This window comes from Argiope bruennichi, chromosome 8, assembly GCF_947563725.1.
Source record: "Argiope bruennichi chromosome 8, qqArgBrue1.1, whole genome shotgun sequence".
Lineage (NCBI taxonomy): Eukaryota > Metazoa > Arthropoda > Arachnida > Araneae > Araneidae > Argiope > Argiope bruennichi.
The window spans coordinates 35860441-35887777 of record NC_079158.1 but is presented as its reverse complement, the minus strand read 5'-3'; the positions used below and the strand labels follow the sequence as shown (position 1 = coordinate 35887777).

Below are 27337 nucleotides of genomic sequence, written 5' to 3'. Positions count from 1 at the left end.
CGGTTGGAACAATCAGATGCACTTTTTTATGAATTTCTTAGCACAGATCTCTTATCAGAGTAGAAACTTGCTGCTCTATGATCTGACGATAAACTGAGGCAAATTCATTAGCATCTGTAATGTCATTATAAACAAATAGATAAAACATTCAGATATTAATCTACCACATTTTTTCCTCCTACTTGGTCTCCACCCCAGAAATAAGCGAAACATCTTACCAACAGCTTACAAATCAGGCCCCGCCCTTTACGAACAACTTGTTGTCTTATCCTCTTTGTCATCTCTACTTCAATGAGTTTTGTCTCGGTCAAGGAAAATGTTTTTGCTTTACATTCTTCGAAAGAGGAACTTGTCGAGTGCTAATGAAATGTACTAAAAGGTTTTTACTTCTCTTTGGTTTTGTTTTTTATGGTGGAACCTCTCAACCAAACATCTAAACTTATTATCTACATCGAAACCTGTAGATCTTTCCATAGCTTTTTGTATTGAGACCTAACAATATTTTTTGTGTGAATTAAAAGACGGAAAAGTAAAACAGCTCCTTTTTTTAGAAAAAAGACTGAGAAAGACTCAGAAGACAAAAAGACTTTTTGAAAGACTCAGGAGTTTGTCCCGTTTCGAAGTTATGCAAGGCCTGTTCAAGTCAGATGCGCGTCACTTTGAACAATTATCTGATGATGAGCGCGATACTGGGCAGGCACTCCTCTTTTCAAATTTCCTGACTGCATCACTGATATTTTCGATTCACTGGGGATTTATAATCATCAATCAATGTATTTATAATCATCATTCCCTCTCCTCATAAGGCAGATCGAGAGTTCACTAAGGTTTCCTATCTTGAAATAAATTTTGTCACCATATAATAGATAGTTCTAGGGGGGGAATAAAATTGTTGCCTTAAAATAAAAGCATTAGTAAAAAAATCGGAAACAAAATATCATTTAATAGAGAACATAATATGCATTTAATTAATATTTATGCTGTTCTGCTTCTGCGTATCCCCCTTGGATTGAACCAAGCTTGGTTTCAAACCAAGTCCAAGAGATCGGGAAAAGACAGGTGCAGTAGCTTCTGAAGGTAAGGACTTTTGAGCACCCATAGGCAGAAGTCTGACTTTAACTCATACGAAGACGACACGCACACACTTTTATTACACGGGGGATCTTTCACACACCTCACAGTTATAATACAAGGTAAGAAACAACAATGTCCGAACCAAGACTCGAACTCGGGACGGGCAGATTACTGGAAAGGCGCGCTACCCCATACCAGGAAACCGACAGTTAACATTTATTCCAATCATTTGATATATTTTAAAAAGCCATGTGATCCAAGATTATTTTATTAATTATTTCCATCTTCGTTTAGTGAAGGGGATGACAGAAAACCCACATATTCAATATATTCAGGATTTGAAAATTCTTCGATGCAGGGTCACTATCTACAATTGAAAACAACGCGACTAAGAAAAAGACATAATAAATGTGTTGGCATGTAAAGGAACGAATTTTCATAGGATTCCACAACTTACATTATGCACAATTAAAACTTATAGTTGCAATATTCATAATTTTGTTTCGGTCCGTCCATCTCATATCTCTTCCGTGGCGACCTAAACGGTTCTGCCACGGATCCCATTTCGTGTATGAAACAATACCGTTTTAACGACTGCCCGTAAATTGCTCGTCTTTGCAAAATTCATTCTTCGCAGGCGCTCACATTGTCCAAACCCAGGTCTCCAATTCATTTTCATAGTTCGAGCTCTGTGATAAGGGAACCCTGGGCCCCCTTTGCATATTTTACGTCTTCGAGAATCGACTCTCTAAAATGATCATAAAAATCACGTTTATGATCGCTATCCACCCTGCCGAATACCTTGCGCTCGTTTACACTGCGCTTTGGGGAAAAGATGTGAATCGGGAAGGGCTGCCATATTTTGTTATTTATCGCCCTTCTGGCTACTATTTCTTTCTAAAACAATTAGAACAAATGGATCAACTTCCGTATTTCAAAATTAATTGAATTCTTCTTCAGTGTTTTAACTATGTAAAATAATTTTAAAAAATGAATCCAGAAGTATTCAAACTTCCCTCTATTTTTGTATTTGAGTAACAAAGCTGTATTTAAACCTGTGATGTGGGATATTTATATGTGTATAGATGCACTTATTTCTGATAATTTTATTATTGATTAAATTTAATTTTCCTCAACAAATTTTTAACTTAAGAATGTAAAGTTTTTGAAAATATGAATTTTAATTATATTTTTAATATGTTCTTAAATAAATGAAAAGATTAATTTCTAAATTACATTTTGAAATGACCTTTCTAGCAATCTAATATCTTCAATCATATCGACTTATATAAGTTTTGTTAAAGAATAAAAATTCATATAATGTATTTTTAAATATATATGTAATTTTAAATGGAACTTGAATATTTCATAACGTTTCGAATCTTTTTATTGGAAATATGAGTAAAAGATTTTATTGAAATATTTATGAATGATATCTATATAGTCAAAAGCATTGTATCCGATTTGAGATTGAGAATAATATAATTTTATTTAAAATAAATCCTTTTAGATGTGTAATCCTCAAATTTTGATTATGAATCTAAATTTTGTTAAAGATTACTTAAAAAATCATGTTTCATACATTTTTTAAAGTAATATTTAGTTTTTTTCTTTTATTTGTAGATTTGGAGAGAAATATCATAATTTGGATCATTTTTCGAATGCAAAATTTTAAAATATAAATTTCAACTAGAAAAATAATAGAAACATAAATTTATTTTAGTATCTAAATTTTAACTAAACGGTAAATAATTTATGCGGCTATTGATGAAATTATATGAAGCACACATATTTAATGACTGCGTTTCTATGCTTAACAATCCAAAACAAATATAAATATTTTAAATGTAAAGATACTGATAAAAAAAATACTTGTGATAATTAATGTCTTGTAATATTTTTATTGGCATTTAATTTTTATTTTTTTATTTTTGAGATTAAAGGAATGTTTTGCAAGAAAAGAACTATTATTTAATTTTTAATCATAAACGATTTCCTCATTTTTATGTTTTAAATTGTTTTTCATTTATGCTATTTATTATTATCTGTCTAGTTAGTATTTTTTATAAACATAGGTCCATACTTTCACATTTTATCCCGTAATAGACTGTGGCTAATTTATTAACAGCGTTATTACTTATTATCATATATTACTTGTAATTAGTTATTTTTTCAATTATATATTATCATTATTATTGTTACTATTATTCTGATTATATTAGCATATTACCAAGCATACTAACATTACTGGATTCGTTTGTTTCATCAAAAGTATGTTGCAAAAGTTGCACATAATATGAAGTTATAAAAAAACAAAAAAAAATCCTATTCCAATTACATCAGATTATTATCTCACAAATTACCCAAATCCTTTCAACCGAACAAGCGATCGAATCAATTTTAAATAATTCCATCCCGTTATTTTGGCGCATTTCCGCCAAAGCAACCCTTCAATCGCACACTCTTATTCATTTTACTCCTACGAATGTATTAGTAAAATACCAGAAATCGCCCGATAAGTATGACTTAAGGAAGGCTTCCATTTTAGTGCTCAAAACATCATTAAATATTATATTCTTTGAAAGCTATTTCTGTGAATATATGACATTAAGCAATTTATGACTCCAACATAATTTCCGAGATTTATCGCTGTAACGGGCAGGCTTAGCTCCTCTGTCTGTGTGCTCACTTCTCCCGTAGGTTATCGCGTCGTAAAAGCCACTGGAATTTAAAAAGGGCGCTCTGTTTTTACAAGCATAGATGTCTTACGACTGTCAGCTGTTTAGTTTTTATCTCGGAATGTGATATTAGGGTGCTTCCAATTCAGCATTTAATTAATTATGAATCCTCACAACAGACATTGGAAGAGGCAAAGTCTGAGCGATTGTAGCCACCTGCGACATGTTCTCATAAACGATGACAATACACTATTTTGATCATTTTGCTTCGAGTTCCGTCTTTTTTTTAGAAACGGTATCTGTAATATAAAGCAGCATATATATATATATATATATATATATACGTCTGTCCATCACAAGAACTCTTTTGAAATGGTGAGCAGTGTCGACATGAAATTTGCACACGTCGTTCTGGAGTCTATTTTTAGAGCAACAGTACTATGCATGACTTACAAAAATATTTTTTCCTAAAATAGTAAATATTTTATTAGAAAATTATTGTGAAAAATTTTTAAATAATATTTTGTATTGAACAGAATTTATAAAATTAACTATAATTTAAAGCTTTAAAAATGAAACGGCCTTTTTCGCCAATAAACGATAAGAATCAAATCCCAAGCAATCGCCCAAACCACCACTATAGGGTTCAAAAACAAATTAGAATGCATACAAACGAGGACGTATTGTAACATTAATATTTTTAGTAACTCTCAAGATTATTAATCCTTTTTTTTTAAATTATTTGTTGCTTCTTGTGTACAGCCGACCAGCCTGCCACCACTGAACGAAGCCGTATCGACAGCAATCACTTGTTACTATAGGTTGTTAGAATCTGCACATCTGCACATACCTCAAAAACATGTAATTTGTAATTTGTAAATATATGAAATTTGTAACATGTAATTTATAAACCTACATTTTTAATACTCAACTACTAATTATCTAAACAATGTAATTAATACCTTGTCTAACACTAAACACTTATTGTCAGTTTAACAACAAGAATAAATATTAACTTTAGACCACAAATTGTTCTAAATAATATACTGTAATATTTTGTAGAACTAAAATAGTTGAATTTTGAAAAATTTATTGAATTAGCATTGCGATTTTTATAATATTGGCTGCATTCATGAAAATTCTGAGCTTTTGTAACAAGACATTTCTCTAAATTTATGTACCCTCCGATTTAACTTCCATCAAAATTGTGTACCGATATTCAAATTGAAACTTGGATCTTTCCATAGTGTTCCCTCAACTTTAACTAAATCAAAATTCAGTATCGATATTTAAATTGAAACTTGGACCTTTCCATAGTGTTCCCTCAAATTTAACTAACATCAAAATTGAGTATCGATATTCAAATCGAAACTTGGATCTTTCCATAGTGTTCCCTCAAATTTAACTAACATCAAAATTGAGTACCGATATTCAAATCGAAACTTGGATCTTTCCATAGTGTTCCCTCAAATTTAACTAACATCAAAATTGTGTACCGATATTCAAATCGAAATTGGATCTTCCCAGCGTTCCCTCAAATTTAATTAATATCAAAATCGAGTACCGATTTTTAAATCGAAACTTGGACCTTTCCATACTGTTCCCTCAAATTTAACTTACATCAAAATTGTGTACCGATATTTAAATCGAAACTTGGATCTTTCGTCAATGATATTCTGAATTTTTCAAAAGAATGTAAAATTGATAATTACTTCTAAAGAAAATGTAGAATAAATAGGACATTATTACTTGAATAAAGTTGAAAGAGCCTAAGAGATCTTACGAAGAATAAATACCTACATTTCTAATGGACATAAAAAATGGCATTTGAAATCTGATAGGAAGCACAACAATAATTACTAATGAATGATTTTGGTTTACTGGCTTCTGAAATTCTAGGCTTAAATTAATATCCTTAAATATCCTTTTAAAGTCAAGAAAACTTAAAAATATATTTCTATTAAACAACTTACTATGACCTCCGATAGCTTTTATTTTACTTAAATCAAATAATTCTTTAAATTATGCTTTATTTCTGCATGAAAGCAATCCATTCAAAAAAATTTTGTTTACATTTCGAACCAAACGAACGGTTTTAACTGCAAATGATATCTGTTTTAACAACTTAAGTAAATGTGTTAAATTTCCCATTAAAACACCAACAGCAAAAATTCGCTGAGATCACAATTCGGAATTCCAAAAATAAAATTAGTGTTTTTATGCCATATTTCCCGCTGTCCCTTGATCTCGCTGGTTTTTCAAATTAACCGTTACATAAAATCCTGTTCGGATCTTTTTTTAAGAAAAATCATTTGGCGACCGATACGCACTGATTCATTGATTTTTCTTAATGCTTATTGCAATTTCTCCTTGTCGCTTGTTTGTGAGTATAAAGGAAAAGAAAGAAACGATTTTCTGAAAGTATCTCAGATTTTTTTGTATTTTTTTAAAGAAAAGTTTAAACTTAATGAAAAATTTTCTCTGGGTAATGTTTGAAGTTAATGAAATAGTCTGCATACGTTGGTTTATTTTGCTAGTTTTTTTTAATGAAAAATCTGCTTCACCCAGATATTAAAACTCTATAATTTCAGTATATTATGAATTTATTTGAATATATAGGCGAAAAAAATGCTCTGAGTTAAATATAATAATTGATAACAGCAAAATTTTTAAATGAATATAATTATACTTTTAAATAATAATTTATGGATATTATAACTGCAATGGTACATTCATTATCATTTTTATATTGAAATTATTTTTTATTCGAATTAAAACGGAAAAAAAAATGAAAATAAAAATTTTTTGGCAAAATAAATGATGGGAAAATAGACAATAAAATTCAGATAGACAAATTACTTTTTAATATTTTCAATACCAGAATAATCCAAGAAAAATTTCGGTTTAATCAAATTCTTATTGGCTATAAGCGCATTTAAAGTTCGCCAAGGCTGATGGATAAGGATGACAAGTATTCCTGTTCAAAAGCAGTGCGTATCATGATCAAAGAATTAGATTTCTAATAATGAACTTAAACAGTGGTCTGCTGGAAGATTAGAAATGATATCGATATCTTTTTTGACATTTTAACCCTATCATTCGGTTGTTAAATACTATTGGAAAAAAAAACTGGATGACGCCTAATCAGTAATAACAATGGTAATAACAATCAGTAGTATTTGTATTGTATTGTTTGTATTTGTATCAGTAGTCATTTTGTATTTCTCACGAATTCATATACTTTGCATTTATTTTTATTTCTATTATCATTTTATTCTTTCTATCATTAATTGGCTTTGAAGTTTTGTTTTCCGAAAAGATCTTAAAGTAATCCTCTGTTACTGCGGGTCCTCTGTTATTGTCGGTGATCTTTTATTTTCTTTGGTGATTTCTTACTGGATTGGTGACTTCACGATGATCCATCTTTCACGTTTGTTTTCGGCTTGGAAAATTATTTGTATATTAAAATAATAGCTTGGGACACAAAATTATTAATAATGAAAATAATCCGTAATACATTAGGAGCTTACTTTCTTTCTATTTTATTACAGACAAAAATTTAGTGTAGCATGATTTGTGTTTAAATATGTTACTCTACATAATTTAGGTAATATCTTCGGGTAACATAATTTGCGTTTAAAAGTATCTTAGCCTATAGGAAAAGCTCCCTCTGTCTATATCTGAATATCATTCGTCGTCAACGACAACTGAAGACGTCGATTATTGGTATTTGAAACTATTTTCTGTTTACATTTGTTATTTTCATTGACCACTGACCTGTTATCTATTTCTCCAAATTTCGTCTCCACACCAGCAAGAAGATATTTCATCCACTATGTATAACTTGCAACAGACCTATAGACGCGATGGTTTTGAACTTGGAACTCACCAATTCCAAAAACCATTCTTAACCATCAGGCCACCGTGGCCGTATGTGAAACCGCGATAATTTTAATAGTGCCTCGAGTTTTAAAATTCAAAATACATATAAATAAATAAATATGAAATCGTCCTTATTTAAAATATTAAATTACAATTTAAAATTATTTAAATAATTAGTTAAATTAGCTTAAGATTAAATAATTAGTTAAATTAACTTTACCTCATAACAAATTTCTCAATTCTGATTCTTTGAAAATTTACTTTTAACTAAAAGGCAATTGGTGATTATTTTCCCCAAAATTGGAAAAAGATTAAAAAGTTATGTGCGATTACAAATAATCACAAAAATAATTGTTTGCTTCAACAAAGCCTCTTTCTTTAAGACCTAATAACTTTCATTATAGTATTTCTCAATCTATCAATTACTATTGACCCAATCAATGCAAGCAAGCTACTTGTATAAGAAGAGAAAAAAAATTAAAGTAAAAAAAAAAACACCATTTTATTTCCAACTGCGCTGAATCCTTCTTTGTGTGTCCTCCCATTCAGTTTTCAATGTGAAATGATTCCAATACTCTTCATTTTAAAACGAAGCCTAGAGCTTCGAAACCACCTGCCGTGGACAGTCTTTACGTCTATACAAACTCTTGTCAGAGCCAGATAGTCGACATTGCATCAGATGGCATGATCGACGCAGTTGACATGTCTATGACATGATGATAGTAGTCGGGGAGATGAGGATGCGAAGGGGAGGGGGATGTGTTGCACCATCACTGGGAGAGGGATTGCATTCTGTTCTTTTTGAGGTCCGTTGTTCCACCTCAAAGTAGAGCTGGAAACCGAATTTTGGTGGTACTTGAACAAAGACAAATTATGAGTTCTTGATCTTATTGATAGAAGCATTTGTTAAGGACAATCGGCAGATTTCTTTGAAGATTATAGCCTAGATGATAAATGCGCAGTTAAATAAATAAAATATTGAATTTAATGCTGGAAATCAGCTTTTGGGCTTCAAAGTAGATTAATTTTTCTTAAGATTAATTAAAAAATATTCATCTATTGCAACTTTAAGATTATCTTTCTGAAATTTGTGGGGGTTTATGTGCCTTTCTGTTGTTTAATATACAAACTAACTAATTATCAGTATAGATTAATATTTTATGTATTCATAAATCAAAAAATTTTAAGTATGAATTGAATGTTATACAAATTTATTGAATTCCACTAGAATTTTATTTTGAACCTTTTATGAAGTGAGAGAAAAACAGGAGCCTACCATTTTATTTTGAACTTCAATCGCTCTTATCATTTCTTTAAAGTAATTGCCAAAAAAAGTTGAATGTTTAAAAATGTTTTTATTTATTTGTGCAACTTTCAAATCAAAATTAAAATTCTTAAAATATTTTAATCCGATCGTATAACTTTGAAATTAGACTTAATTTTTTTTAAATTCGTATAATTAAAAGAAACGTTGGAGACATTTTTTTTCTAATAATCAGATGCAAATCTTTTTAGCCAGCCAATAAAACCATTCATCCATCATTATTTGCACAAGAAACCTTCTGTATTAAATGATAATTGTTGAATTCTAGAAAAAGCAATCACTATGCGCAGCATTTTTTTTTTCTTGTAAAATTTGAATAATTTCTCTCTTGAAAATATCCACCCTTGAAAACAACAAAATAGATTCATAAAATCATTGCATGAATTTCATTATAAAACATCAAAAAAATCTTTTAATTTCTTAATTCTATAATTTGTTCTTCAGATATTTTCACAAGGGACTTTTAAAAACGCTAAGAATTATGTCTTTGAAAATTAATTTTGCATCATCCTCTTACACTAATTACTCTCTGGTGGGTTTCAGCCTAGCAAACAAAAGCATGGCCCTATTTAAAACGAACAAATGAGCGCTGAGATATAACTGTACCTGTAGCTACTAAAATTCATCTTTCCCCATCTCACTCAGTCACTGTAACCGTCCTCATCGAACGACATCTGCAACGGGAAGATAAAAGACAGCTTCAGGTGGACTGGGAATAAATGATGGTTGGAATCACAAAAGAGTCCAAAAGTATGCCATCGAACAGCAGAAATTCGGCATCAGAACGTTCTGGCTTATTCGTGAATAGAGTTCGATTATTTTATTTTTCTGGGGTCACTCATGTACAGATGTTTCAGAAGTCATTAGTGATTTGGTATTTTAAATGAGAGTTGTAGAACTTTGTATTCGTGTTGTAGAAGTAAGACATTTGGCTCTTGAAATGGTATATACCTTTTTTTATTGATGGGATTGTCTTCGACAGTTTATAGTTATTGTATATTAAATGCTTTCCCTAGATAGTTTTCTGGCGAATTTGCACTAAGTAACGAGTTTTTAATTGCTTTTGATCCCATTAGCTTCATTATAGAATAATTTCATCATGCCAACCAACTTATTATTATATTTGATAAATGCTGTTAAATAAAAAATAAAAAAGAAGAGAAAACTAGCTAAGATCAAAAAATATTTTACTGAAATTTTACTTTTTATGGTTATCAATGTATCAATATTGAAGTTATCTTTGTAGATGATATTAATTGATTAAGAAGGTAAAAAAAGTTTTTAAATTTTCATTTTCTTCTTTAAAAGTGCTTTCTTAGCATAGCGAGATTTATAGCTGAGAAGCAAACAAGCCGCATCTTTTAATGAAATAATTTTAAAAGAAATGCATCGGGGCAGCAGCAATTTGCGAGATTCTTTTTGTCGCGAAAACTTTTTTTAAAGCTAAATATTGATAAAGAGCTTAGTTTAAAACAAATATATTTTTTTTCTTTTATGATTATGCATTAGATTTATCGGTGATCTTTTAAGCCCTCTTTAACATATTCATTATCATTTAAAAACCTTTTTGTGCCATTATTTCGGATATTTTCTGAGACCGGTATGCCATTATTTGTAAGCAATAGGTAAACTCTGAATTAAAAAAAATGGAGCATCGATTCTACGCATGCGCATTACGTATTTATTTAGATTTCCTGTGTGTGCGTGCGCGCGTGTGTGTGTGTGTGTGTGTGTGTGTGTGTGTGTGTGTGTGTGTGTGTGTGTGTGTGTGCGTGTGTGTGTGTGTGTGTGTGTGTGTGTGTGTGTGTGTGTGTGTGTGTGTGTGTGTGTGTGTGTGTGTGTGTGTGTGTGTGTGTGTGTGTGTGTGTGTGTGTGTGTTCATACAAACGATAAAGTTAGATTCCAGAAAACAACAAGAAATTACGCAATCAATAAAAATATTTCAATCGTTTCCATACGACGAAACAAAAATAAATGCCAAACTTCTTAATTTATTATCATTTTATTTATCATTATTGTGATGGCATCGATTTGTACTGGTCTATTTTTTCGTTACTGATATCACGCTATCTTATGTAGTGAATACCTTTCAGTATCTTCTTATTTTTATTGAACTCTTTGCATTGAAGCAGATACAAATGAAATTTGTCCTCAGAACAATTAAACTGATCAGAGCCGCATTCTAAATTGATTTCGGAACTGAATATGTGAAGAAGAGAAAAAGACAAATGGGAATTTTCTGTTCAGATCCTTGGATTTACACGGTCTTTGGAAATTAGTAGTGAATGTCTTTCAAACACGTATACAGAGGTTTAGCGACCAGGGTGTAAGAAGGAGGGAAATCTTTGGGATAGTTACGGACGAAAATATTAGTGCGATTATGCTAATTAAAAAAAATACGATGAAATGGCGAGAAAAGAATACCTTGTCCCGGGTGCTATTTACTTTTGCTAAACGGATGATAACGTCAGAAAAAAAACATACCATGCACTGGGTACCACTTTTCTTTCCTATGCTACTGAGTATATATGCAGACTATTTATCATTGCCAATTTCTTCTATGGCATTTCTCATGCAAAACAAAATTATCATCTCAATATTATGAGGAAAAATTTATATACATGGCTAATATATATATATATATATGAAAATGAATGTAACTCTGATAAATTAATTATTTATTACTGCGCTGCCTAATGACGAAAGCCTAACGAACTTAGAGTTCTACTAATTGTTCCAGAGAACTGATTTTATTGGTGAATATATTCAAGATTTAGCGTATCTAAAATGTTCCACTTATCCGTATAAATATCTTACCGCTTATCCAAACAAATATGCAGTTGTTTAACTAAGAAAGTTATTTGTGTATATATATATATATATATATATATTTATATATATATATATATATATATATATATCAGCAAATATGAAATATATCATGCGGCTGTGTTTAGAACATTGGTTATTCCAGACTTCAATGTTTTCTGGCAGTCCTATAAATACGATTTCCTTTCTTTACGATTAACAATGCTATTTTCATTAACTGCCTAATAATTATTTAAGGTTAGTCACTATCTTTTATACCAGAAAGAAGCGTGTTTACAATTTCAATTCTACGACTTTTAAATCAAGGGAGTAGTACTACCCGGAAGAGGCCAGTGGAAAAGACAACTAAACCACTAGACCAGAACCACATTTGATGGATCCATAAGTGCCAACCTTCTAGCCCAAGAGATCGCATCTCAATTTCCTATCATTGCCTAATCAGAAATGTATTCAGGTATTGAGCAAATAACCAGAAGCTGTGTAAGTTCGAAAAGATCCGGTATCTGATTCCGGTTCAGTAACTAACTCATCACTTCTCAAATTTGCAGCAGACGGATCATCTCTTCGAAATGAAAACGATCCTAGCCAGTCGCAGAGGTTCTTTGTTTGAACGATCAGCTTTTACTGCATAAAAAGCATAAACAAATAATGATGATCTCAGCGTTCAAAAATTGCTCTGCTTTGTTTTCTTGCTTTTCCTTATACCATGCGGCCTGTTATTTATCATTATTATTCGATATTCTATTAGACCGTAACCGAGCATTACTGGCGGACTCGAGTGAACGGCTCGGCGTTAACACGCCGACGGCCATGCGGCCACGTGACTGTCATGAAGAAGAACAAAAGAGTGAAGAAATTGCTTGTAAAAGAACAAGAAATCGGGACCAGAAAAATGCTTTAAAATCGGTGAAATAAAATTGGCTGGAATGGCTGGTGATCGGAAAAACAAAAGCCACTTCTGAAATATACACCCTGCAGCTACTTTATCGCCACGCGCATTGCGTCTGTTGCTACTGGGCATGGTTGAGTTTTGAATGGATAGTTAAGAGGAATCGCCGTTGCCCGTTCCACTTGTGTAATGGTTGGAATCTAAATCGCCGATCGAGACGGCCAATGTTTGAGCAGTAGGACTGGAAGGCGTAAATCTTAATAATGCCCTCGGGCACGTTGTCCTGCTTAGAGTTAAAGTGGCCGGAGTTGCTAATCTGAAAATTGTTTTCTTTATCCCTTGTTTTGCTTTATTGTTTTAGGGCGCATTTCATGGCTAATCGTCCTGCATACCATGCATTGAGTCAACAGGATGTCCAGACACTTTTGGAAAGCGAATGAGTTCATTCTGTGGAATAGCGATAAGCGTGATTGATACGATTATCACAGCGAAATCTATGCGGTACCAGACAGTACAAGGAATAGGCCACAGTCTGAAGATTCTCTTTAGCATACACTGAATGTAATTATCGTTTGTTTCACACAGGGCTCGCACTTTTGGGAACACGTAACTAGTACCAAAATAATTCTGAACATAAAACAATTTAATGATGAATAATGATGGTAATGGTAGTGGTGGCTTTTAATGATGGTATAATTGATCATTCATATTGTATATCAGCTGTTGTAAAAGAGCACTTTCCGGAATTTTAAATATTTTTTAATTGTTTTAAATGATGGTATAATTGATCATGAATATTCTGTATTAGCTGCAATATCCGCGCTTTCGTTCGTTTTTTTTTAAATCTCTTGAGCGTTTTTAGAATCCTTAACTCTAATGAATAATAGTTAATCACTGCTTTAAAGTTTTTTGTTAAATGACAATTTAAATTTTGCTCTTTGGCATATCATAATGCAATAAAAACTAACAAGCATACCAAGCAATATAAAATCTTATTTAGTGAACTCAAATTTAAAAAAATAGTAAATGAAAACAGATGATGTACCAACTAGATGCATTAAAAATTTTAAAAGTACTCAAATGTGAAGTGAAATTAAGGCAAGCAATTAAAGAATTTACAATAATATTAAAAGTCAGTATTTAGTAATTGCACATACATATAAAAAAATTCACTCTTTTTTGGCAATATTAATGTTAACAACTTAACATTAACACTGGCAAGCAAGCGAAAAATATATATGATTAAACAGTGAAATAGGTTCAATATTTCAACAAAAAAATAAAAATAGACATAAATATTAATGTCATTATAAAGCTAATTTTTTTTTTAAATTTTAGGATGGTATGAATTTTTTTGTAGTGATTTGATCAGAAGTTATGATTGAAAATCTTTCGAGACGAATTTCTTCTTTTTCAGAGAGTTGTAGAAACTTTTTAATAATGTGGTTAATTTTTTTAAGTGCTAAAGAACATGTGTCCAAATTTCGTTCGAATCTGTCAAGGTATATCCTACTGAATAAGATAAAAAAAAGATTTTTAATTTTATTTATATAGGTAATTAGTTTTGTCAGATTAAATTTGTTTAAATAGACAATTTCTTAACAACATATACAATGAACTCGTGTTTTATGTATATACAAGGATTACTATACAGTTCTAATAATATGAAAGCATAAAAACAGTAATATAATTCATCTCACAATTCTACTGAGATTAATCATCATTACAATGAATTTTATGCAATTTGGTTAGTTAAAACTTTGGACAACTTTTTTATATCTGTAAATGATATAAATTGGATCTATATATCTGTAAATGGACTAGAGTCACGAAGAAGAATGACCTAAAAAAAGTCTAAAAATATAAAAACCCGTAAATGATGATATAATTAGCATTGAAGCTACATTATAAAATTTTATGGCATCAATTTTGCTAAAAAAAATTAATTAATTTCTTTTTCTTAAATTATGATGGTTACTTTCATCGGAATGTTGTGTCATATATTATCTAACAAAATTTAAAATTCGTTTATTTATGATAATAATCAGCAGTGCTTTTCTTTCACATCTGTATCATTTTCATAGTAAAAAATTCTATACTTGTTTTATTTCCGCGTTAATATGATTTTAAATATATTCAGAGCAACGACAAATGAAAGATGAAGACCTTTTGCCTTATATATTAAAGCTTACAACAAATTATTAATAGAATGTTTCTAAAAATTACAAGTGTCAATTTTTTAAAAAATTAAAATAAAGTTGCTAAAAGTAAAAAATTTAACTTTTAATCCACTGACATGATTCGTCTTCTTTCTTAATGATTCGTCTTCTTTATGGGAAAAGGCAAAAAAAAAAAAAAAAAAAAAAAAAAAAAACCTTTAAAAAATTGCCCCCAAAAAAAAAGAGAAAAAAAAGTCGGGGAAAACAGCTAATTATCTTCACTAAAGTACAAAACTCGAAACTGCTAAACAACGAAATGGGGAGGCGGGAATCTTTCTCCACAGTCCACTATCAGATAGAGTCCACGATGGTATATTTATTTATATGCTGTTTTTCGCGACGACCACCTTTTCACGAAAGGAGCGCCTGAGGAAAATACGCTCTTTTCAGGGCAAGGAGGCAAAATGTCATATACCTTGAGACACCCTTTTTTATAACCTTCTTTGGTTATTTGAGTATTTTTTTCCCCTCTCTCGAAGTCCACCCTGATATTTAAGTTTTGTAGCGGAAAGTTTCCCAGTCTGGCAGGGGGGAGCAAGGGAAATATGTTTTGCTTAGCCTCGGGCTACAGTTTAAAAAGCCCAGTGAAAGTCCGCATATGCAAATATGGACATTTGCAACTTATGGCAGATAACCGAAGGGTTACATTGTAAAAGGGGAAAAGAGCACAGAAGATGGGGAGAAGGGGTTGTGGGAATGACGTAAAAAAGAGGTTCAGTAAAGATAAGGTCAGGACTGCACCTGCATTGAGGTTGGTCCGTAAAAAGTAAAAGCGTATTTTAAAGCGTTTAAGTTAAATAGAGGACTATTTTTTATATCAAGGAGAAGTAGGAATTAGATTCTTTATTATTGATATAGCTATTATGAGACGAGATTTTTTTTTTTTATTTAATAAAATTTGTTCAATATTTGAGTGCAGGTTTTTCATTGATGTAGTAAATATAAGGTTGTCTGTATTTTTTCCTCCTTGCAAACATGTCATTATTATTTCAGTCTGTTTTAAAGAGTTTCAAGCTGATTACTGAATTTAAGAGCCGTTAAAATTTGAATGAATAATATTGTTGCATAATGAATAAAATTGCATAGTACATATATTTTTTATTGTTCAAATTATTTGGATTTAATGCATATTTCTGAATGGCTAATCTGTGTTTATTGGTAAAGTTACCCGCTATTGAATGTTTATCCGTTTACTGGTGAAAAGTTAACATGAAATAAAATTTAAGGACATACATTTTTAACTCACCAAGATATTTGAATTCTGTGGAATATTTTTGATTTACATGTCAATTTAATTTTTGAAGCACAGACATTTGTCTGGAATTTAATGTTTTAAATTTTTGAATAATGTTTATTTACTATTGATAATATGTATTGCATGATATATACGTGAACAAGCTAAAATATGTTACGATTTTTATTTTTATAAATAATAAATTGCATTTGCTTTAATTCTGTATTATAAGAAAATAGTGTCACAAAACCCACAATTTGTTTAAATATAACATCAATAATGAATGTTTTGGGAATGCCTCAATCAAAATCTAAGTTTCTTGTAAAAGATAATAAAATAATAAAATATCAAACTGTGTTTAACACTTGATTGTCATTATATTAGCAAGAATAAGAATCAGCATTGTTACGTAAATAGTATATTATATGAATAATAATTCAATACAAATGAATCAGGGAATAAAAAAACATTACATCAAATCAAATTTATTAATTTTGAAAATATTGGTCATTTTTATTGATGGTAAGCTCACAAATTCGAAAATGATTTTAAGCAACAAGTTTCATCAAACAAGCCATGAAAAATTGCAGCTGTTAATATTCAAGGAAAAATGTGATATTTTTCTTCGGATAAAACCCAACAATAAACCGCATCGTCTCAATCGCTGATGAATCGCTTCTATGAACCGATTTTGCAAGAAATGCTTGCCTAAACTCTTGATTGAAAGCTATTCAGAATTTTTTAAAAAATGAAAGAGACAAATGTCAATGAACAATCAGAATACTATCATATTTCAAGATTCTTAACCACAAATTTCTAATAGAAACTCTGTTAAGTATGTAAAAAATAATGTCAAATATGATAGCCTCATAATTTTTTTTTTTTTTTTTTTTGCAATTTTTTAAAATTAAAATGATGTTTATAGGTTGACATATTATCTGTAAGTTTCGACACGCATGTTGATAAAAATCGTTAAAAATGCTTACAGAACAGACCATTGGACTAGAACTACTGAATTTGATATATTATGGTTCTTGTAGAATACTTAAGAAAAGTGTTTTTCAAAATTTTGATTACGTTTGAATTAAATATTAATCAAAATTTAACATCTTTCTACAATAACTGAAGGGCACAACTTGCTCAAAAACATTTTTACATCAATTTTAAAAACTTTTTCAACAATAAATTTATTTCCTTGAATTTTTAATTCATTATTTATTTTAAATATTTCCTGTAAATTTTATAAAAATACTTTTCATTGTTTTAATTACTGTATTTATACTTCTGGCGCGAGGCGGTAATATATTAAATATTATTTTTAATATGCTCTTTATCGGGCATTTTTTACTTTTGTTATATTAAGAATGATTGAGGCTGAAATATCACAATAGTACCCGGGTGCCATTTGCCTTCTCCGTACCACTGTATTGTGTTACTTTTAAAATAGGAAACCAACCATATAAAATCTTGTGTTTTCAACTTTGTCCATTCCTACCTCCATGAATGACAATATTTGTAATAGTCGTACTTCCATGGATTGTAGTGTTAATAAACCTAATTCTACTTCAGTGGAATAAAATATTTTAAAATCTGGCTACTTTATACAAACCTTGTCCAGATGCTTATACAAAATTTCATAATTCAGCTATATTCCTACCTTTCTTTTCGCTTTCATTCCTACCTTCATGGATGATAATATTTTTAACCAAAGCCTATTTCTATGGATTGCAGTGTTAATAAACCCAATACTACTTCCATGGTGTAAAATATTTTAAAATCTGGATATAAAATAAGTTAAATAAAATACTTGAACCTGCTTCCATGGAATACTTGAAAACCCATTCGTACCTCCAACGAAACCAGGGTCGTATTTTCGATGCACCTATGGTCTTGGAATATTTTTTTACCACAGACCATAGAGTTTATGATAAGTGCCAGAAAACCTTAAAAAATGTCTTACTCTAGAAGGAAACAGATGCCACTAAAAGTTATACCCAAAAATCTTTATATTCTACACTAATCTCAAGATTCTGATTAGACAGACACTCAAGACAGCGACAAGCAAACTCGACCTTTCCAGAGTTGACCTCAAGACCAAGAGAACCGACTTCAAGGATGCCTTTCCACCGGCAGAGCGGCTGAACTCGCGCGTGAAAGATATCTATTAACGAAATTTCGCTGAATACAATCGAGATCTCGAAAATCTCTCCTTCGAAGGATCGGCGTATAAGAAAACGCACCCCTTCACTTCAGTTCAGGGAACACTTGAGTGAACTTCTTCCGCGGATAAACGCACCTCGGATCGCGTAATAAATAAATAAGCAAGCGAACGGCGAAAGACGAAACTTGTGGCGGATGGAGCCTGGGGCCACATATTCTTTTGCTATTCATCACCCTTGTCATGACGAGCGGCTACCACTACCTCAAGAAAATGACGCCTCTCTTGAGGAGGCCTGCGCCCATTTGGACGTGCCGTGGCACACCCCCACAGCGCGTGCCGCCACACGACACAACTGGTTTCGGCTGCAGGTGATTTTGCCTCACCTGAAAGAGGCGAGGAATTATTTGGTAATGATCGCAGGCTTAGAGGACCTGCAGATATGCTGTTGCCTTCGGCCTGCCAAGGCTGCAATTAAAAGTCGAGCGTCGCTTGCTGCTGCCGTGGTGCCACAGGGAGAAAAACAATAATATAAGAGATGTTGTGTGCATCAATATTCAGTAACACGAAAATTTGCCTAATATTATGACACAGATATTTTTATTATTTTTTTTATATAATTGGAAGGAAATGGATATACAAAGTTATATTAATATCTTCCGATATGTTACTGAAACAAGGAACTATATACTTGCCAAGTTTCAGAGGGTTATAGCTTGAAAAGCAAAGGTTCAGGCAATGCTATGCATTATGCATCCCTTCCATTAAAATTTTGTTTAATATTTGTTTGTATTTTCGGTACCGCCAAATAATATGGGATTAACAAATCTAAAAAACACAATGAAGAATAAGATATTTTCGAAGCGCTAATGCTACAATTAAAAACAAACATTTGGTTTAATTGGTGTCCCAGAAATGTAGTAGTATGATTTATTATATAGATTCGATTTATAACAGTTTCAATCGGGTTGAAAATTTCGGAAGAAGAGATAAGCATTAGTAAGAAGAAAAAAAGAGATTATTTAATTTCTTTTGGAATAAAATCTTTAAGAAAATCAATTCTGCATAAAATTAAGAGAAGTAATGAAGAGTGAGAATATCTGAGCCCTTAAAAAAATGAAGGTGAAATATTTTATTTGTTACAACTGAAAAAAAAGGTCACATTAAAATTTAGATATTTGCTATATATTGAACAAAAATCAAAGAACATCGGACAGGTTTAGAAAGCAAATGTATCAACAAGTTCACAGGCACATAAAAATAAAAAAAACAGAAAAAAGTTCAACTAGCAAATAAATTGGATAATAGATATTGAAATTGTTGAAATGAAATAATTTTGTAAAAGAAGAAATATAGAAATGAATATTTGCTTATCAAAATTTTGTATTGATTTAAATTGTCTTTTTTGTTAAGTTATTGTCATTTTAAAAGTTACAAAAAAAGATTTTAAAAACCATAACAAAATTTTTAGGAAGAACTTAAGACGGCTTTCATAAAAAATTGAGGCTGCCTTCATCGATTATGTTTTCGAATCTCAGATCCTTCTCCTCCAATAATTACTGAAACAGAAGCTACTGAAAAAATGTTGAATAAGAGTTTATGAGCAAATTCAATTTGGTTGTTGTTACTTATGGTACTTGCCATAGACAAGCCTGCTGACGAAGTCAGCGATTTTAAGCCGAGTTTATGCAGTAGCTTCTGAGGGTAAAGACCCCCGGAGTACCCGTGGGCAGAAGTCTAGCTTCAAGCTCATAAGAAGATGACACTCACACACTCGCTTGCACAATCCCTTTTTACACGAGGATCTTTTTCACACACCTCACAAATAGAACACAGGGTAAAGAAAAATCACGCCCAAACCAGGGGTCGAATCCGGACTCCCAGATCAAGGGGAAGACGCGGTACCCCTAGGCCAGGATGTCTAATAAGTCGATTTTAAATAGTTATAATATTATTTAAAAAACAAACGGACAATGAATGATTTGCTCGCCTTAAGGATTTATTTTGGGAAATATTAAACATTTTACAGCCCGTAAAATTAAAAGTCAATAAGGTCCAGAATTAACATTATGAAGCTATTAAAAACAAATTAATGCATGATTCTGCTCACGATACTAAATAATTTTTCTCACGGAAGATAGCTGGAGAGATGAAAAAAATGGTTTCAACTTCTAGCACCCACTCTGCCGAAACACATTTATCCGACAAAATGGAAAGCTAATCTTTCACCGTCCTGTAATAATCGTAACCGTAACTTACGAGAAGATTGGCAAAAACAAGTAAATAATGGAAGCGAAATGAAATGAAGAATAACAAAAAAAAAAAATGCTGGTGTTCTCCCTACCCCTTTTTCGGTCGTAGGCCTCTGAGACAATGGTGTGGAACAAGACACGTTCCGGAGTTTGAGGGAAACGTGCCGGAAAATTGGAAAAAACTTGTTGCGCTTTTGTTCAGAAACGGTTGAGATGCCTTTTAATTGGCTCTCCTCTCCATGTGCCCGTGGGTGTCAGGGAAAGACCTCCTCCTCCCCGTTTTTTTTTTATTCACGAGATATCTTAAGTTTCGTCTCATCCGTCCTCACCTTGCGTTCGAACGTTTAAGAACATTTTTCCCACGCCTGGATGGGTGAGAAAGAATCTTTTCTCGCTTCTATTGGAAGGATTTTTGAACTTGAACACATTGCATCTATCATGTGTTTCATTTTTAAGCATATTAGCGGGATAATCCTTTAAAAAATTGATTGACTTGTTTTGTCTGGGATTTGATAAGATGATTCGGTTTTGAAGATATTTGTTGTTTCTCACTTCTTTGCCTAACCTAGGGGATAAAGTGTTATTAATATTACATTCATTTTTATTTATTGATTATTGGGAAAAACAATCATAGACACTAAGTCTTCTTCCTACATGGATCATTATCCTATAAGACGCCATTTGTGCTTTGGATTTCAGATTCTTATATTGAAATAATTCTTTTAATTGCATAGCTACATTAATTCAATGTACACAAAGGAGTTATCTCAAACTCTTGAATTTAAAGTTGATTTAACCATTTGATTGGATGGCTTATTTTATTTGTTATGAAACTAAAAAGGACACATAAGACATTTAAGCAATTTCAAGTGATTTTTTTTAGTTTTTAAATTAATTGTTACTTTGATAATAAGAAGAAACAAAAGAAGTAAAATATAAAGTTCAAATTCTAGTTCAGTACTTGAGTCCGATCGGCCAGATATTAGCGAAGGAGTAACATGAAGAAAACCATAAATTTAAAACAAATGGACAAAGTCCATAAAAAAAAAATACTTGCTACAGAACAGGGATAAGTTTTTTTTTTTTTTTTTTTTTTTTTTTTTTTCATGTTCAACTACATAATGATTTGCTCTGGGAGGGAAAACACAGATGAATTATCTTTTAAGTCAGTAGGGAAAAAAAGATGTGGCAATAATTTAATGAAGCAAACTGTTTATGATTGTTTTTGAAATAGAATTTTAAAGAAAAAAAATAAGAAAATAATTATTTAAATTTATTCAAATAATGACTGAATTATCAAAAATAAAAAAAATACTGCCAATAACTTATTTCATAATAATCAATTTCTTATGCTTTATTAAAATCGTAAAATCAGAAAAATATGTATGGAAAATGTCCCATTTTTTAAAAATTTCTTGTCATCACCTATTGCTTCTTGTTAAGAAATAGCAACTACAAAGCTTGTGATCTGACTCAAAATGATCAATCGAATTAAAACACAATCAAAGCCCAAACAAATACGTACATTTACATATGTGAGAGCGAATAACCATGGAAGTGGCTTACTGACCTGTTCTGTAAATGTAATCACGTTTTTCAATAGAAAAAAATGGATTGATTTGAACTGATATGCCCTTTCTTCCTCAAGCAACTGCATTGGGAAATGTTGTGATGTTCGTTAAAAGTCTGTGAGAAATATGCAAATTTTTTTTTTTATCGCATCAGATTCTACTGAAGGATAACCAATAATTTCTCATCAACTCATCAAACGGATCAAAAATCTGATAAGAAGTTAAAGTCATTTAACCATAGTGACGAATAAAAAAAAATGCATGTGATGATGTCTGGTATGCATAAAAAATGCAGATAAATTAAGTTTGATTATGTTTTATGAGAGTTTAATTCATGTCAATGGCATTTTGATTCTATTTATTATTAGATTCATGGATTTGATCAAGAATATTTTTAAAGAGAATTGAGCGGTTGGAAGCTCTAAATAAGAATGCTTGATTTCAACCATTCTAAATCATGGTTATTTCATGAAGTTGTTATTTTAGTGCAACATATAAAGGATAAATAAAGAAAAAATATCAAATAGTTTAACTAGAAAAATCAATTCGGCAATGGATGAATTAAAACTACAATTTTTGAATATTTTGTTGTTATTGAAATTTTTTTTCTAATTTGACTATATTATTTAATTTAAATGAAAGCATATTTTCTGTAAAAGAAAAAGAAAAATTAGTTTGATAAAGAAAGAAAATATAAGTGTTCTGTATAGTTTTAAAAATCGTTTCTAAAATTGAGCCATTTGTAGTGAAATCCCACATTTATATCTATTTAAGCCAATCAAAAATCATTCACTTGAATTTTAAAATTCTGTATCTAAAATACCTGCTAAAACACAAGACAAAAAAATATTTTTTAAGAAAAAGATAATCAAAATTTTAACTTTTATATTATTATAATTCCTAACTTTATTAATAGTATACTACAATTTAAATTATAAGTAAATCAGATCAAAACATTCAAATTATCGAATTTCTGCTTTATTTAGAAAACCCGTCAAGAAATATAATACAATATGCAAAGAATATTTTTATCATATTTAAATTATAATATTATAATATTTAAACAAAGAAGATTTTAATAAATTTAATATCGTTTTTAAAATTAATTATATGTATGTGTCGAAAAATAATCCTACACTAATTTCCATATAAAACAGTAAGGGAGCAATCATTCGCACGCCAAATTCAAATTACGCTGCAGTCATAACAATCATCTAAGCAGAAAAAAAGTTTTCAAAATTCTGGTAGAAAGTGATCAGAAAGTCATATTTCTTTTCTTTAATATAGTTAAAGTAATTTATAAACTTTTCCCAAATTTAAAATAATCTGTTAATCCGTCAAAAAATTTAGAAAGTCATCCATTTCCCGCTCTGAAATTTTTTACAAACTAACAATTTCGCCAAAGTGTAAAAAATAAAAAATAAAATAAAATAAAGAGGGCTTGTTATAATAGAGAAAATATGGATTCTTACACCATTTACATTATTTTAAGATCTATTTATAATATTATAAGGTCTCTTTTCTGTTTGAAAACCTTAAGAAATCGATCTACTCACATTTCTGCACCGATTAAAATTTCTTTTTGGGTACAATATAGCAGAAAATTTTTTTTAAAAAAAGCAAAAACCATATAAAGTCAAAAACCTGTGTCATTTTAAAAACAACTTACAATAATTAATCTGTTATTTGAAAAAAAATAAATGATTTACTTAATCAACGAAGATATATCCACTATCCGAATTTCTAATGTCAAGCTAAAAAGTCTTTGCTAGTATTACATAGAAAATAGAAGTTGTTTGAAATAGAGAGAATTTAAATTCTTATATCCTTTTGTAAAATATTTACTTTAAATACATGTTCTATTCAGCGCTAAAAATACGCTGTAACAAGAACCTTCCATTTCTAAAATTTCAAAATTCGCTTCTCGTAGTCAATGAACCTAAGGAATGTTTGGATTAGCAGGAAAAATGCTTTTTTGACTCATTTAACCCTCTGACTGCAAAATTTTTAAAAATCAGAATTTAGATACGTTGTTTGAAAATAAATTCGAATATTTTTCAAACAAAGTGAACTGAAACTATATGTTACATGATAATAATATGATATAATAAAAATCTGTAATTGTAAAATGAACGCGCTAAACTGCGAAAAACATGGGGTGCAATAGAAAATGAACTGATTGCCAACCCTCGGAAATCGCGGGATACGCAGCTGGAGAGTTAAGAATAATAACTTTTCAAATTTCAGAATTCTGTCTTAGCTGGAAACTCCGCATGTGAAAAGAACAATAAATAAATCTCCTACAACGAAAATGACAAAAAGTGATTCTTAGATTGATTTACTTTAAGTACTTATCGTTTGATTATAGTACTTATTTTTTGAACCAATCAAGAGCATCTAACCATCAAATTTCGAAGTTATGCCTGAAAAAAAAAATCGTATCTCTAACAAAAACAATTAAAGATTTTTTTTTCTTCCATGACATGATAACGTTTATCAGCTACTATTATCTATTAGTTTATCTATTATCACTACTGATTTCTATGTCAAACCGATCAAAAAGAACCATCCACTTTGCCAATTTCAAAATTCTGTTCCTTTGGGCAGTCGGTGGATGGAAAAGAATGCTCGAAGGAGGGGGGAAAAGCTTCTTTGCCATAACCATTATCCGCGGAATTCAGCGGAAAACGACGTAGTGGAAAATAAGTAAACAATAAAATTGAAATGAAACTCCCGAGACGGGCTCTTCCCAAAGACGTGTGACCCAACGCGCGTATGATTTTCCGAACAGGTTTTTTCCGACTGCTAAATGCATTCGCGGGTAGAACTCTTCGACAAGCACCCACTGCAACAGATGCGAAGATGCTTTTTTCTTTCCGTGAGCACTTCACACTGGTAGCCGGCACGGGATGGTAAACCCGACCGCATACAGTGTCCAACAAACGCCGCTCACTAAACATTTCTTGGACGGCACTTTTTTGTTGTTATGGTGGTCTTGCAACAACATTAACAGAATGGTTTCACAACAGTGGCTATTTTAGTGTGATTATTATGCCGTTATCGACTTATGGACTATTATTATAATGAAAGGTAAGCCATTATCTATTTACTACTTTAACCGGTAGTGGTACTAATAAGAAAGAAAAAAAAAGATAGTTTTTATTGGCATTTAGATCAAATCAAATTAATTCCGAAAACCAACTTTAGCGATAAAAATTTCATTTGGATTTATTTTTGTGGTTCCTGTTTAGTATTTTTTTTTTCTCATTCGAAATCGGTTTTCTGCTAATTTAATTTACTGCATTAACAGTTAATTAGTCATTATTTTTTCCATTTGAATTAAGTATTAATTAGTAACTTCAGCAAAGTTTCTTGTGGTTTTTTTTTCCGAAGATTTTTTTTTTTTTTTTTTTTTTTTTTTTGCGCGATTTCCAATCTTATTAATGCTTTGCACGTTTTTGGAATTACTGCTTATTTGATTATACATTTTCTTGACTATTAGTTTCGTCAATTTCAGAAAATGCTAATTATTTTAGTATTATTTTTTTTTCTTTAAATTCGATGGGGCAAGAAAAAAAAAACTTGAAATGTAATTTTTTTCATCTATTTTCAAATGAATAAATTATATTTAAATGTTATTCAGCTCATTAAAAAGATGAAGAAAAAAACACTTGGGAAAATATTTTTCCGAACACATCTGAACATTTAAGCAATAAATCTTAATTATTAACAAAAAATTTAATATTTTAATTTATAAGTAAACAAGCATTTCTTCTAGCTTAATTTTAAAATTAAACTCCAATTATAAGCCCATAAGAAAAGATTGTTTAGAAGAGAAAATAATACGAGAATTTTTTAAAATTTAGTTAATGGTTAGTTTTGTTAAACTCTTCAAATATTTGCAGTTCTCATTCTTTGAAACTCGGTATCAAATTCATATTTCTTTTGAGAACCTAAATTATAGTTCAGTATCCATTCATTAGCATAACGTTAAAAGAGTTTAATCTGAAATGCTGCATTTGAAAAAAAACTTAAGTATTTCATAAATGATTTAGTGTTTAACTACTTCAGAAATATTAAATACTTTATTACACATGTATTAGAATAGTCCCTATAATGATTCTTTGATTTCAACAAAAATTTTAATTGGCTACGATACTAATTCCTTGGGCTTAAATATTTGATCTCCAAAAAAATTTTTCATGCATTTGAATAACAATTCAATATGCAGTTTCAGTTTTGACATTTATTGATCTATTTTATCCGATATAAATCTTGTGAAAAAAAAATATTCTGCTACTAATTGAAATTCATTTTTACACATCAATAAGCATTTCATAAGAGTGTTATAAAGATACATAATATTATGAAATATTGATCTTTTTTTTTATCAGTAGATTAACTAAGTTTGGGTATTTCTTAAAGAACTGAAGTTTACAATGCATAAATATGTTCAATGTTTTACATTTATATTTAAAAAAAACAATCGAAAAATATTACTGAAGATTATTTTGTAAATCTGAATTTTCATTTTAAAGTGAAACTCAAAAATATTTAAAGGAAATAGAAAAGAAAACTATAATAATAACTGAATTTCTTACTAAAAAATTGTCATTTTAACTTTAAATATGCATTTAAAATGAATTAAAAACGATAAAATGAAAAACGATTCGGAAAGATGAATTGAAATTCTCGAAAAATTAAAAAAAAATTACCTAGAAACAATTTATGATTTCCTGGAAACTATCTGAAACAATACGTTGCTCCTTATAACATTAAAATATTTTCCGCCAGATTATAGAAACGTTGCTTTAAATATTTTATATTCTGATGGTTTACAATAATTAAATATTCTGAATGATTTATGACAGATATTCTATCAGCCAGTCTATATATATGCATTCCTACCAAATTTATGCTAGTCTGAAACTATTTATTTTTGTACAAAACTTATTGATGAATAAGATTTAGAAATCATAAAAGACTGGCATACTACAATATTGAAAAATAGTAATATAAATAAACGTTAAATATTTATTGGCATGACCAATAAATACATTTCGTTAGAAATAACACATTTAGGATAAATATATTAGTTATTAATAAAAATAATACAAAATGTTATACTCCGAAAAAAAAAAGATAATTTAAAAACATTACATTTTCTTGTATTTCCAAATCTGTAAATATATTCTATATAACATAGTCGCTGAAAATCATCAATTAT

At 30.3% G+C, this 27337-nt stretch overlaps 1 protein-coding gene across 2 annotated transcripts in view; it reads left to right on the top strand.

Moving 5' to 3' along the window:
* The window catches only part of LOC129981198 (B-cell lymphoma/leukemia 11A-like), a 209181-nt gene that overhangs the window by 129046 nt on the left and 52798 nt on the right, over window positions 1-27337 (top strand). Inside the window, exon 1 of one of the 2 annotated variants that reach the window (XM_056091938.1) lies at window positions 24837-25200. The exons of the other annotated variant lie outside the window; for it this stretch is intronic. Coding sequence (XP_055947913.1) covers window positions 25194-25200 — 7 coding nt within the window. The 5' untranslated portion in view covers window positions 24837-25193. Of the gene's footprint in view, window positions 1-24836; window positions 25201-27337 lie in introns of those variants that run through there. 2 annotated transcript variants of the gene reach the window in all.